At 44.8% G+C, this 15662-nt stretch overlaps 1 protein-coding gene across 5 annotated transcripts in view; it reads right to left on the bottom strand.

Moving 5' to 3' along the window:
* Nucleotides 1-14015, bottom strand: part of LOC106095758 (annexin B10) — a 53608-nt gene extending 39593 nt beyond the window's left edge. For 4 of the 5 annotated variants that reach the window (XR_009397975.1, XR_009397974.1, XM_059366676.1 and 1 more), the window contains exons 1-2: nt 13904-14015; nt 12038-12746 (exon numbers count right to left, since the gene is read on the bottom strand). Coding sequence is in view for 3 of the 5 variants with exons in the window: in XM_059366676.1 (XP_059222659.1) it covers nt 12038-12746; nt 13904-13915 (721 nt within the window). In the remaining 2 variants the exon portion in view is untranslated. The remainder of the gene's footprint in view (nt 1-12037; nt 12747-13903) is intronic. The other variant, XM_013263085.2, reaches the window with a different exon arrangement.
* Between the last annotated feature and the right edge of the window lie 1647 nt (nt 14016-15662).

Here is a 15662-nt window from a genome sequence, read left to right on the forward strand (position 1 = left end):
AGACAGCCCGTCGCAGTTCGGAGGGCGGCATTCTGACAGATCTGAATATTATTCCACTGCGTGTCACAAAGTTGACGTGACCACACTGGCGCTGCATAACTTACCACAGACCGGCCAATTGCTTTGTACATGGTCAACAAGGTTTCTTTGTCTGCACCCCAAGTGCTGCCAGCGAGTGACTTGAGGACCTTGTTTCTACTTTTGACTTTATTGCAGATTGCTGTGGCATGTGGGGAGAAAGTGTAGGAGCTGTCAAATGTGACGCCAAGTATTTTGGGACACTTGATGGTCGGAATCATTTCTCCATCGACCATCACAGTCAGCTCAGAATTCACCTCACGCGTATTTGTAGTGAACAGTGTGGCTGAAGATTTGGTGGCGGATATCTTCAGATTTCTTGCAGCGAAATATGAGGCAAGCTCGTTGAGGTAGACGTTCAACCTATCGCAGATGTCATCAATGGGTGGGGGGCCTGATGCCATGATCGTACAGTCGTCCGCATATGATACGATCTCTATGCCGTCTGGAGGAGGTGGGATGGAGGATAGGTAGAGGTTAAACAGAGCCGGAGATATCACCCCACCTTGGGGAACTCCCTGTTTCACTCTACGGTGTTTTGACTTCTTATCCCTAAATTCCACAAATGACTGGCGGCCACACAGATAATTCGCGACCGTTTCAGGCCTGGCTGGAGGGACGTGTTGGCGATGTCCTCAAATAATTTGGCATGGCTGACCGTGTCGAATGCCTTCGATAGGTCCAGTGCCACGAGGACCGTCCTATCACATGGCCTGGGTTGATTGAAGCCACGGCAAATGTGTGTGGTGATGGCATGCAAAGCTGTTGTTGTGCTGTGCAGTCTCCGAAATCCGTGTTGATGCTCGGCGAATGGAAATTCTCCTACGAGGCTCGGGAGGAGTAATGCCTCAAGCGTCTTAGCCACTGGTGAGAGAAGGGAGATCGGTCTGTACGACTCCCCCAAACTCGGGTCCTTACCAGGCTTCAGTAGCGGGATCACTCTGCCCATTTTCCAGACATCGGGAACTATAAGAGTGTTCAATGACAGATTAAGGACTGTGGTAAGGTACTCAACTCCAGGTAAATCCAGATTCTTCAGTATCAATGTAGAGATTCCGTCGGGGCCCAACGCCTTGGAAGGTTTGGCGCCACGGATGACATTCGTAACTTCGCCCACGTTAAATTGTGATGGCTGTTCATCGGCTCGGAGACCACGAATACGGCGGATGGCTCTCCTCCTTGCCGTCTCTCTTGGGATGCACAATAAATTGACGGTTAAACAACCTGGCGCCTCTCTTCGGATCAGTCACGGTTAACTCGCCAAAAGTGACTGAGGTCCTGTTGTCCCGTCTACCGGGGTTCAAGAGAGATTTAACAGTGGCCCACAATTTGCCTGCACCGGTGCCTAAGTTACATTGCTCCAAGTGTTCCAGCCACAAATTCCGCTTATGTTCGTTGACTACCCTGTTTATTTCCAGATTCAGCTCGCTGATTCTGGGGTTAGCGGGGTCCATAGCACGAATCCCATCACGCTCGTCTGCGAGTACCACTGCTTGCGCCGGGAAATTGGGTCGTACTTGCGGTATTCGACCGGCTGGTATAAAGCGAGCGGCTGCTGCGTTGATGATGTCTCGGAATTTCCTCTCGGCCACAAGCACATCAGAGGGGGGTGGCAGTTCATTGAAGCGGCGATTGGTATACTCTCTGAAGCCAGTCCAATTGGCCTTCTTGTTATTGATGAAAGTCCGGCGCTCAGAGGTTATGAAGTCGGGTGGTCGGTCGATGGTGAGGATTATGGGGAGGTGGTCTGACCCCAAAGAGATGACGGCTTGCCAGGATACGTCACTCAGGAGATCAGGGGATGCGATGGAGATGTCTGGCGAGCTGCTGCACCTCCTCGTAATCCTAGTGGAGGCATCCTCATTCACCGTGCAAAACGTGGAGCTATCTATCTGCTCTGCCAAAGCTATGCCACGCTGGTCGTTACCTAGGGGAGAATGCCATGACGAGTGATGTGCATTAAAATCCCCCAGAACCAGACGACTATGGCCAGATAGCAACCCACTAATGTCGGGGCTGTAGGCCTGGCCATTAATCGGGACACAGCTACCAACCGGCGGTATATACACGTTGTATATCTCTATCTCGGCAGTACCAGACCTGACTGCTACCCCCATACATTCCATGTATGGGTCACTAGCGTCAAGCGCAGGCGAGATAGGTCTATACTGCACGGAATGGTGTATAACGAAGGCCAATCACCCACCTCCATTCCTTGAGCGATCCTTACGTAGCACATTGTAGCCGTGACAACTGTGCAAGCTGCAGGTGTTAGTCAGCTTTGTCTCCTGGATCGCTGCGACCGATATGCTCTTCCGACTCATGAAATCTACAATCTCATCAATCTTGCCTCGCAGTCCATTGCAGTTTAACTGCAAGAACGATACATATCCTGACACTGGCCTGGCAATAGTAGGGCTAGGGTGCTGTCGTTGCATAAATTGCCGTACGGGAGAGGTCGGGGGGGTCAAATAGTCCGACGACGAGGACGCCGAAGGCGACGACGGCGACGCTTGTGACCCACTGCTGGCTATGTTCGCACAGCACCTAGCGACATAGCCAGTATGACTATACTCCCGTAGCGAGGTTAGGCCAGAGCAAGAACGGAAATGTACCCACTCCAAGCACCGGTTACACCTCACCGACACTGACCGATGATTCAATCCGTGTCGGGATTGAAAAGAACCCCGGACCCTGGTTCTGTTCGGTTTGCCAGAACCGCCTTCATCATCGGTCGGTGTCGGTGAGGTGTAACCGGTGCATGAAGTGGGTATATTTCCGATCTTGCTCTGGCCTCACTTCACTACGGGAGTATAGTCATACTGGGTCACAGCAGCGGGTCACAATCGTCGTCGTCGTCGCCTTCTGCGCCCTCGTCGTCGGACTATGTGACCCCCCCCGACCTCTTCCGTACGGCAATTTTCGCAACACCAGCATCCCAGCCCAAATATTGCCAGGCCAGTGCCGGGAAGTGTATCGTTCTTGCAGTTAAACTGCAACGGACTTTGTGGCAAGATGGATGAGATCGTGGACTTTTTGAGTCGGAAGAGCATATTGGTCGCAGCGATCCAGGAGACAGAGCTAACCAACACCTGCAGCTTGCACAGTTGTCACGGTTACAATGTGCTACGTAAGGATCGTTCAAGGAATGGAGGTGGGGGATTGGCCTTCGTAATACAACTATCTCGCCTGTGCATGGCGCTAGTGACCCCTACATGAAATGCATGGGAATAGCAGTCAGGTCCGGTACTGCCGAGATAGAGCTATACAACGTGTACATACCGCCGGTTGGAAGCTGTGCCGCGATTAATGGCCAGGCTTACAACCCCGCTATAATTGGGTTGCTATCTGGCCATAATCGTCTGGTTCTAGGGGATATTAATGCGCATCACACGTCGTGGCATTCTCCCTTAGGTAACGACCAGCGTGGCATAGCTTTGGCAGAGCAGATTGAAAGCTCCACGTTTTGCACGGTGAATGAGGATGCCCCCACTAGGATTACGAGGAGGTGCAGCAGCTTGCCGGACATCTCCATTGCATCCCCTGATCTCCTGAGTGACGTATCTTGGCAAGCCGTCATCTCTTTGGGGTCAGACCACCTCCCCATAATTCTCACCATCGACCGACCACCCGACTTCATAACCTGAAGGCCGATTGGACTAGCTTCAGAGAGATACCAATCGCCGCTTCAGTGAACTGCCACCCCCGTCTGATGTGCTTGTGGCCGAGAGGAAATTCCGAGATATCATTAACGCAGCGGCCGCTCGCTTTATACCAGCCGGTCGAATACCCCAAGTGCGGCCCAATTTCCCGGCGCAAGCAGTGGTACTCGCAGACGAGCTTGATGGGATTCGTGCTACGGATCCCGCTAACCCCAGAATCAGCGAGCTGAATCTGGAAATAAACAGGGTAGTCAACGAACATAAGCGGAATTTGTGGCTGGACCACTTGGAGCAATGTAACTTAGGCACCGGTGTAGGCAAACTGTGGTCTACTGTTAAGTCACTCTCAAACCCCGGTAGACGGGATGACAGGACCTCCGTCACTTTTGTCGAAATAACCGTGACTGATCTGAAGAGATGCGCCAGGTTGTTCAACCGTTAATTTATTGTGCATCCCGAGAGAGATAGGGCAAGGAGGAGAGCCATTCGCCGTATTCGTGGTCTCCGAGCCAATGAACAGCCATCACAATTTACCATGGGCGAAGTTACGAATGTCATCCGTGGTACCAAATCACCTAAGGCGTTGGGCCCCGACGGAATACAATGATGCTAAAGAATCTGGATTACCATGGAGACTTTGTTCCCGACGTCTGGAAAATGGGTGATCTCGCTACTGAAGCATGGAAAGGACCCGAGTTTGGGGGAGTCATACAGACCGATCGCCCTTCTCTCACCAGTAGCAAAGACGCTTGAGGCATTACTTCTCCCGAGCCTCGTAGGAGAATTTCTATTCGCCGAACATCAATATGGATTCGCAAACTGCATGGCACAATAACTGCTTTGCATGCCACGGCACATAAGTGCGGTGATATTTGCCGTGGCTTGCTTCAGCCCAGGCCTTGTGATAGTACGGTCCTCGTGGCACTGGGCGTATCGAAGGCATTCGACAGGGTCAGCTGTGCCAAACTATTTGAGAATTTCGCCAACACGTCCCTAGCCAGGCCTGAATCGCTGGGTCGCTAGTCATTTGTGGAATTTAGGGATAAGAAGTCGAAGCACCGTAGAGTGAAACAGGGAGTTCTCCAAGTCGGGGTGATATCTCCGACACTGTTTAACCTCTACCTATCCTTCAGACGTCATAAAGATCGTATCAAATTCGGACATCTGGGTTAGGTTGAACGTCTACCTCAACAAACTTGCTTCATATTTCGCTGCAAGAAGTCTGAAGATATCACCAATTAAATCATCAGCCACATCGTTCACTACGAATACGCATGAGATGAATGCCGAGCTGACTGTGATGGTCGATGGAGAAATGATTCCGACCATCAAGTGTTCCAAAATACTTTGAGTCACATTTGACGGATCTTACACATTCCACAGCAATTTGGGGTGCAGATAAAGAAACCTTGTTGAACATGTACAAATCAATTGGCCGGTCTGTGGTCTGTCAAGCTCGTCCGCTTTACAATTCACTGGGATATCTTTGTGGCCCGGCGTCCAGAACAAATGAATTTTGAACTGTTCAGCCATCTCGTTTAGAGACCTGCGACAATCGAGGGCGGTTTTTGTGTTCAGAAATACGTTCTCCAGGGATTTAATGGCTGCATGGCTGTCTGAGAAGATATTTATGCCAATCGTCGTAATGACATTATATCTTATCCACCACTTCCATAAATGCAAGGATCTCCGCTTGATACACACTGCAGTGGTCGGGTAACCTTTTCGATATGACCACTTCTAGATCTTTAGAATAGGGATAGTTGTACAGTACTTTTTATCAAAAAGCGACTCAGGTAGGGTGAAATCCACACTGCCTGGAACATCGGATATTGTATCACGGATAACACAGTGTCCGTAGCCGCCACATGACCAAAGAGGAAGCTCCCTTAACCTAACGGCAGCCGTCGCTGCAATTTGTCTAGCCACAATGTCCAGACGCATAAACGTAGCATTAAATTCAGTGCATCAGATGGTGTCGTCCTCCGTGCGGCTGTGATGCATAAACAAGCCATCCTTCGGATCCGGTTAAGTATTGAGCAGTAGGTGGACTTTTGAAGCGCCGTCCACCAGACCACAACACCATATAGCATAAAAGGTCAGACAACTGCAGTATATACCAATGCATGACACGCGGTCGAAACCACCAACTTTTGCCAATGGCTCTCTTGCAAGTGTATATGGCAAGAGTTGCCCTTCTTACCCTTTCCAAAATGTTGGATTTGAAGTCCAATTTCCTGTCCAGCAAATATCTGAAGTATATCTCTTAGAGTGCTGGAAAACTTTCCCCTAACAGCAATTGCCACGTCGTCAGAATACGCGACCATTTTTACGCCTTTTTCTTCCAGAGACAATAAAATATTGTTAATGGCTATATTCCAAAGAAAATGCTGACCCATCTTTTTAGATCCACAGATCCCAAGCCTGCCGTAAAGCATCTTTTTGTAAGTAAGTTAGTAATAAACTTTCTTACGGTAGAGTAGATGCCTAGAAAATCTAACGTCTACCATTGTATTGGGTTGCCCAAAAAGTAATTGCGGATTTTTTAAAAGAAAGTAAATTCATTTTTAATAAAACTTAGAATGAACTTTAATCAAATACACTTTTTTTACACTTTTTTTCTAAAGCAAGCTAAAAGTAACAGCTGATAACTGACAGAAGAAAGAATGCAATAACAGAGTCACAAGCTGTGAAAAAATTTGTCAACGCCGACTATATGAAAAATCCGCAATTACTTTTTGGGCAACCCAATATATTCCTTGACAGTGAGAGAACCCTCTATGTAGCCGACTAGATAGTGAAGGGCTGTGTCAGTGGATTTGCCTTTACTATATGCATGCTGCTGGCGCGTCAGGAGTCGAAACTTCTGATCGCCCAAAGGATTTAAGGTAATATCTAGTACCTCCTGCCTGTTCCTGGTATTAAAGGTCGGTTTATCCCCTTTACAAATCGCCAGATTGCAACTTATAATATATCAATAAGCAACTCACCCCTTTCGTTAACATCCGAACTTCCCCATATCCGGTAGTTGTTGTAGCAGTGCGTTGTACGCTGAGGCAGCAGCCCTTGCCGATAAAGGCTTTAATCGGGACAATCCGATACTTACAACCGGCTGCCATGGGATTGGTTGTTGGTGATGTTCATTAGCATCACTTCCTATAATGAGGCCCTTCTTTCCTACAGAAGCGGTTTCGACCAGCGACCTAAGGTTTGAAGGCGGCATCTCTAAACCGTGTGCCATATATAGGGAAGCCAGCCAGTAATAAGACTCATCTATTTCATGGCTGGCTACTATTAAATCTTCAGTGCTTAGCGACGGAAGAAGAAAAACATCTAGACTGCACTTCGTAAGAATACAGGTTCTGTGTCTCCCATTCCCCGTATCCTTGAGTAGTTTAGATCTCGGAATTCTTAATCCAGTAACCATGGGTGTGTGGAGGAATGGTTCGTGGGTGTGGAGGAATGGTTCGTGGAATTCCGGGATTAAGAACCACGTCAAATACCCCTGCCATCAGGACCTTTAGTGCCGCCGAAGACGCCTTACAATGGTGGATTTATCTGTAGAAACCGGACCATAGTCATGATTCAGAACTACCACCACAGTTGTGTTAGCCTCGTCTTCTAATTCCACCAGGAATGGTTCGTTCATCATCACAAGATTCGTTAGGACTCGTCATGATAAGCTTCCTACGCATCCAGGGGCAGGTAAGAAAGCTGTGAAACCACTCTTTCTCAGAACACTGGACACTTGCGATGTAGACGATTCCTCCTTAGATGCTTCAGTTAGCAGCTGCAGTAGAAGTACCTTTGAGTTCCGTGCTTCCCCGTTGGCGCACATCTTGAGCCCTGTCCAACCGGATGAACCACCCATACAGGGCTTGTCGGTTCCCGTTTCGCTGCTTTTCCCTCCTGACTCGATTGTAGCAGGGGGATTTTCAGTTTCCAGCCGCTCGCTTTATACCAGCCGGTCGAATACCCCAAGTGCGGCCCAATTTCCCGGCGCAAGCAGTGGTACTCGCAGACGAGCTTGATGGGATTCGTGCTACGGATCCCGCTAACCCCAGAATCAGCGAGCTGAATCTGGAAATAAACAGGGTAGTCAACGAACATAAGCGGAATTTGTGGCTGGACCACTTGGAGCAATGTAACTTAGGCACCGGTGTAGGCAAACTGTGGTCTACTGTTAAGTCACTCTCAAACCCCGGTAGACGGGATGACAGGACCTCCGTCACTTTTGTCGAAATAACCGTGACTGATCTGAAGAGATGCGCCAGGTTGTTCAACCGTTAATTTATTGTGCATCCCGAGAGAGATAGGGCAAGGAGGAGAGCCATTCGCCGTATTCGTGGTCTCCGAGCCAATGAACAGCCATCACAATTTACCATGGGCGAAGTTACGAATGTCATCCGTGGTACCAAATCACCTAAGGCGTTGGGCCCCGACGGAATACAATGATGCTAAAGAATCTGGATTACCATGGAGACTTTGTTCCCGACGTCTGGAAAATGGGTGATCTCGCTACTGAAGCATGGAAAGGACCCGAGTTTGGGGGAGTCATACAGACCGATCGCCCTTCTCTCACCAGTAGCAAAGACGCTTGAGGCATTACTTCTCCCGAGCCTCGTAGGAGAATTTCTATTCGCCGAACATCAATATGGATTCGCAAACTGCATGGCACAATAACTGCTTTGCATGCCACGGCACATAAGTGCGGTGATATTTGCCGTGGCTTGCTTCAGCCCAGGCCTTGTGATAGTACGGTCCTCGTGGCACTGGGCGTATCGAAGGCATTCGACACGGTCAGCTGTGCCAAACTATTTGAGAATTTCGCCAACACGTCCCTAGCCAGGCCTGAATCGCTGGGTCGCTAGTCATTTGTGGAATTTAGGGATAAGAAGTCGAAGCACCGTAGAGTGAAACAGGGAGTTCTCCAAGTCGGGGTGATATCTCCGACACTGTTTAACCTCTACCTATCCTTCAGACGTCATAAAGATCGTATCAAATTCGGACATCTGGGTTAGGTTGAACGTCTACCTCAACAAATTTGCTTCATATTTCGCTGCAAGAAGTCTGAAGATATCACCAATTAAATCATCAGCCACATCGTTCACTACGAATACGCATGAGATGAATGCCGAGCTGACTGTGATGGTCGATGGAGAAATGATTCCGACCATCAAGTGTTCCAAAATACTTTGAGTCACATTTGACGGATCTTACACATTCCACAGCAATTTGGGGTGCAGATAAAGAAACCTTGTTGAACATGTACAAATCAATTGGCCGGTCTGTGGTCTGTCAAGCTCGTCCGCTTTACAATTCACTGGGATATCTTTGTGGCCCGGCGTCCAGAACAAATGAATTTTGAACTGTTCAGCCATCTCGTTTAGAGACCTGCGACAATCGAGGGCGGTTTTTGTGTTCAGAAATACGTTCTCCAGGGATTTAATGGCTGCATGGCTGTCTGAGAAGATATTTATGCCAATCGTCGTAATGACATTATATCTTATCCACCACTTCCATAAATGCAAGGATCTCCGCTTGATACACACTGCAGTGGTCGGGTAACCTTTTCGATATGACCACTTCTAGATCTTTAGAATAGGGATAGTTGTACAGTACTTTTTATCAAAAAGCGACTCAGGTAGGGTGAAATCCACACTGCCTGGAACATCGGATATTGTATCACGGATAACACAGTGTCCGTAGCCGCCACATGACCAAAGAGGAAGCTCCCTTAACCTAACGGCAGCCGTCGCTGCAATTTGTCTAGCCACAATGTCCAGACGCATAAACGTAGCATTAAATTCAGTGCATCAGATGGTGTCGTCCTCCGTGCGGCTGTGATGCATAAACAAGCCATCCTTCGGATCCGGTTAAGTATTGAGCAGTAGGTGGACTTTTGAAGCGCCGTCCACCAGACCACAACACCATATAGCATAAAAGGTCAGACAACTGCAGTATATACCAATGCATGACACGCGGTCGAAACCACCAACTTTTGCCAATGGCTCTCTTGCAAGTGTATATGGCAAGAGTTGCCTTTCTTACCCTTTCCAAAATGTTGGATTTGAAGTCCAATTTCCTGTCCAGCAAATATCTGAAGTATATCTCTTAGAGTGCTGGAAAACTTTCCCCTAACAGCAATTGCCACGTCGTCAGAATACGCGACCATTTTTACGCCTTTTTCTTCCAGAGACAATAAAATATTGTTAATGGCTATATTCCAAAGAAAATGCTGACCCATCTTTTTAGATCCACAGATCCCAAGCCTGCCGTAAAGCATCTTTTTGTAAGTAAGTTAGTAATAAACTTTCTTACGGTAGAGTAGATGCCTAGAAAATCTAACGTCTACCATTGTATTGGGTTGCCCAAAAAGTAATTGCGGATTTTTTAAAAGAAAGTAAATTCATTTTTAATAAAACTTAGAATGAACTTTAATCAAATACACTTTTTTTACACTTTTTTTCTAAAGCAAGCTAAAAGTAACAGCTGATAACTGACAGAAGAAAGAATGCAATAACAGAGTCACAAGCTGTGAAAAAATTTGTCAACGCCGACTATATGAAAAATCCGCAATTACTTTTTGGGCAACCCAATATATTCCTTGACAGTGAGAGAACCCTCTATGTAGCCGACTAGATAGTGAAGGGCTGTGTCAGTGGATTTGCCTTTACTATATGCATGCTGCTGGCGCGTCAGGAGTCGAAACTTCTGATCGCCCAAAGGATTTAAGGTAATATCTAGTACCTCCTGCCTGTTCCTGGTATTAAAGGTCGGTTTATCCCCTTTACAAATCGCCAGATTGCAACTTATAATATATCAATAAGCAACTCACCCCTTTCGTTAACATCCGAACTTCCCCATATCCGGTAGTTGTTGTAGCAGTGCGTTGTACGCTGAGGCAGCAGCCCTTGCCGATAAAGGCTTTAATCGGGACAATCCGATACTTACAACCGGCTGCCATGGGATTGGTTGTTGGTGATGTTCATTAGCATCACTTCCTATAATGAGGCCCTTCTTTCCTACAGAAGCGGTTTCGACCAGCGACCTAAGGTTTGAAGGCGGCATCTCTAAACCGTGTGCCATATATAGGGAAGCCAGCCAGTAATAAGACTCATCTATTTCATGGCTGGCTACTATTAAATCTTCAGTGCTTAGCGACGGAAGAAGAAAAACATCTAGACTGCACTTCGTAAGAATACAGGTTCTGTGTCTCCCATTCCCCGTATCCTTGAGTAGTTTAGATCTCGGAATTCTTAATCCAGTAACCATGGGTGTGTGGAGGAATGGTTCGTGGAATTCCGGGATTAAGAACCACGTCAAATACCCCTGCCATCAGGACCTTTAGTGCCGCCGAAGACGCCTTACAATGGTGGATTTATCTGTAGAAACCGGACCATAGTCATGATTCAGAACTACCACCACAGTTGTGTTAGCCTCGTCTTCTAATTCCACCAGGAATGGTTCGTTCATCATCACAAGATTCGTTAGGACTCGTCATGATAAGCTTCCTACGCATCCAGGGGCAGGTAAGAAAGCTGTGAAACCACTCTTTCTCAGAACACTGGACACTTGCGATGTAGACGATTCCTCCTTAGATGCTTCAGTTAGCAGCTGCAGTAGAAGTACCTTTGAGTTCCGTGCTTCCCCGTTGGCGCACATCTTGAGCCCTGTCCAACCGGATGAACCACCCATACAGGGCTTGTCGGTTCCCGTTTCGCTGCTTTTCCCTCCTGACTCGATTGTAGCAGGGGGATTTTCAGTTTCCAGCAATCCGCCAGACTTTAGCGATGTGGTCGATAGTTCCTCTGGCAAGTGTTCAGCAACAACTGCAGAGTCGTCTCCCCCAACCCCACCGCTTCTATGGACATTCAGTTTCAACTTGTTGAATTCGTAAGATACAACTCCTTAGACTTGTTGTTGTTGACAGCCGGAGTTGGGTACGAATACTGCATGTCTCCGGTCATCATCAGCCTCATCCAATCTACTAATCTTCCAGTCGGTGGTTGAAAGACTCGCTTTATAACCGTCAAAATTATTCACCACACTAAACGTCAACGTCAACCCCACAACTTTGCTATCAATCGGCTCACAGCCTAAATAAAAAAACAAGGATTTTTTGTGTTATATTTGTAATAGAAACAGATTACCCTATGGTCTGCAGCCGCACAATATCCGATTGTATGAATTAAAAAAAATAGTTGAAAACATTACGTTAAATGCTGTCCACTTGTGTTTTTCTCCCTTTCTGGTTTTACGTGTTTTTCATAATCACATAAAAAAACAAAACTCACCAATAGCCATCATAGCTTCATGCAATTCTCCGCTCATTTCGTGTTTAATAGCCTGCTCTATGGTCTGGCCCGAAAGTTGCTTATAATCATCAAAGACCAATCTGAGTTGGGCAAAACTGCCATGGGCCAAGATACGATTAAAGACCTCTTCATCCGTACCTAATTTGGCTTCTCCAGCACTGTACAACTGTTGAGCTTGTTCCACAGCCTTTTGAGCGTCAACGGCGCCTACGGGATCTCGCACCCCGGTCACAATTAATGTCAATAGGCGACGAAAATGTCCCGAAGTCTCACTGCACATATGCTCTGCCAATGGACGATCATACATATCCTCATAGCATTTGACAATTTCCACCATTTCCTCATTAGATTTTGTACAGAGTATCTCAACCAAAGTACTTTCGTTAGTGCCCATTCCCGCCATGGCTCTATGCAACTGTGTGCACAAATACTTGACTGGCGGCATCATCAAAGCAATTATGGCATCTTCGAATTTTCCACCAAGTTCACTCTTCAAATCATCGATCAAATCACGACCATATTCACGCAAGAAGTTCTCTTTGATTAGCTGGCGTTGAGCATTGGAGCGGGCCGTAATAATATCGATAATGGTCTGTTCATCGGTGCCAAAGCCTTTCATTGCGGCACGCAAATTGGTTGTATCAGCCTCCACGTCCAAAGGTTCGGCGGGGACAACCGTGGGAATTGGCTAAAATAACATTTCCTGCTTTAAATAAGGGAGTCTTAAGGTTTGTACTACGTTCGCTTTCCACGATACTTTTTCACGATTCACATAATTATTTTTTTTTTAATTACGTTGGTGTTGCTTGATTCTGTTGAACATCCAGCAGGATTGCCAGTAGTGTTCAGTCCCTTGTCCCAAAATGTCGAATCCTTTGTCCCCAAAATCCCCAACTACAAGTGAATATCCTCAAACAATTTTTATAAAAAATTTAGAATTCATTTCTTGGACAGCCAACCGTCATATGAAGGCACCGATATAAACTGTTGATGTTGTAAGAAGTAAGAAAGTGCAAATGTCTTCCGTATAAGTGGAAAATGTGTTCAAATATGAAATAACTACGGCTCCATATGTACAAATAGTACGCTGTGTACACGTATAGGGAAGCTATATATAAATCTTATCCGATTTTGATGAAATTCAACAAAACTTGCAAGAGTCATAACAGAGTTTTATGTGCCAATTTGCAAATTACTCAAATCGTTATGCTAAATTTAGGACGATTGGTCTATAAATGCGCTTTCAGTGACTTTGGAAGTGAACATCGGGAGATATATATGGGAGGGCTAATCATATGTTCAGGATAAAATTTCAGCGCAATGTTGTCCCGGATAGTTATCGATATCATGCGTTTACAGATGATAGAAATCGTGATCAGCAAGTACAACTTGGTGCTTATTATATCAATTTATGTTATCTAACGGCCTTATCGCAAAACTTTATGAAGTCTTAAAATAGCGTTATTTTACTGTTCTATAAAGGAAATGTGTCAAATAAACCTATTTCAAATCCATATTAAGGCCGAGATGCTTATCAAAAATTACTATAAAAAAGTAAGGGTTAAACACAAAATTTTTAACAGAAAATTCTTATACAAAAAATCCCCAATATTTGCTTCGAATCCCTATCAAACCCTCAAGTCAAAAATGTAGTCCCAATTTTTGAAAGTAATTCCCCAATATGAGGAGAAATCTCCAATATTGACAACACTGGTATGCAGCGTACGTGTTTTCAGAGATTTTCGTAGTGTCTCAAAAATGTACTCGCGAAAAACATAGATTTTCAATGGTGAAAAACGAACATATTACACTTTAAATTGTGGAAAGTGTATTATTTTAACTTACATCATAATCCATTTTTCTAAAGATTTACTTCGAAAAATTTTATTCTTTCTTTCCTTATTCACTTCTGAACTTCCGACTAGGGATACAAATGTCAACTTTCGATTAATCGACATCTTGTGTAAAAAATCGAAGTCGACTTTAAATAACTAAAAGGTGGATTATTTACTTGGGTCGTTTTATTTACCAGTCTAGCCGACTCGCTCTTCCCGCCACTGACATACGTCCAAAATAATCAAATTTCTCGGAGTTCATAAAAGGGATTTTATTAAACTATTATGCAATTTTCGCATTCTAGAATGTTTAATCATTGTGTCCAAACTTCGAGCTTGGACTTAGTTTTTTAGCGCCACTGAATTTCCTTTACTCTAGTTATGTATACTTGCCTTAGTCTTAAAGTCATTGTTATGAATTAAACCGAATGAATTATTGTGAATGACTACTTTAGTTTAAACGAGTATTTAAAAAACAAAGAAATTCCACAAAAAGTAACTATCTTGGCAAGTTAGGCTTAAGAACTCGTGCACTTTTGCATAATCGATCAACTGGTGAGCATCTCAACCCTTCTTGAATAAATACACCTACAAATCTAAACCCACGATTTTGTTTTATTTAACCAACTCTCATTATTCGTATCTGCCACTACTTGGAGAATCTGTGGTTACCAAAAACCACATATCTGTTCGCCCTCATCTGTTGTTCGAAGCTCCAGTCCATTTCAATTTTAAAACCAACATACAGTCCACTTCCCTCCTTGGATATTGGTGACATTTCTTCCCGCCTAACCGAGCCCCATCCATTCAGCAGCGTTAACTCCTCAAGGGAATGAACATGGTCCATTCGAGAAGAGAGAGTTCCAGTCAAAGAAGATCGCAGCCTCGTGACAAAAGAGAGAGCAGAAGGTAAAGCTTAATAAATTAGAAAATAAGAAAACTAGTTGAATCGGGATGTCTAAGAACAAACAACTCCAAAAGTAGTGCGGACGAAAATTATTAAAAAAAAAAAAACAAAAAGCGTGCGAAACGTAAATTTAAATAAATTTCGAAAGTAAAATTGGTTCTAAAAAAAAAAAAAAAAAAAAAAAAAAAAAAATAAAAACGAGGTAAAAATTCTAATCGGAAAGATGAATACATATATACATGTTTATTAGAAATCCACGTGTAAAATATTGAAAATTCTATACTTCGTCATCTAACAAGAAATGTGTTACGTCATGAATGCAAAATCTTTGGTTTAACCGCATAAGAAAAATCCGTTACGAATTGAAGAAACAGTGGAATTGTAAAAGTCAAGGGCATACATTTCAATGTCAAATTTTGTTATTTCTCTTTCGCCGTTCTTTTCATAGTTCCCCTTACAATTCCCCTCACCTGTTTCAAAAGTTTGGTTATTTCAAGTTCCATTTGAATCTTTTTCAATTTCTCCCATTGCCATTGTTTTAATTTAATTGCCATTGCCTCTATCACTCAAAGCTAACATAACCCCTCTCTTTAACATTGACGTACTGATACTCAACATACATGAAAGCTCATTTAACATAACTTGTTTCCAATATGTTTCCAGTTCTGTGGATGATATTTCCAGAGTGATAAGTAAGAATGAAGAAGAAATGACAATGTGAGAAACATACAATTAGTGTTTAGAAATAATAAGAAGATAAGCTGAAATTTATACGCATTAAAATAGAAGACATTTCGCGAACGGTATTAATGATTTGTGATAGTGAATAATTTGCAACATATGCCACAGAATTTACGCAACA

The sequence above is a fragment of the Stomoxys calcitrans genome, chromosome 4 (assembly GCF_963082655.1).
Source record: "Stomoxys calcitrans chromosome 4, idStoCalc2.1, whole genome shotgun sequence".
Taxonomy (NCBI): Eukaryota; Metazoa; Arthropoda; class Insecta; order Diptera; family Muscidae; genus Stomoxys; species Stomoxys calcitrans.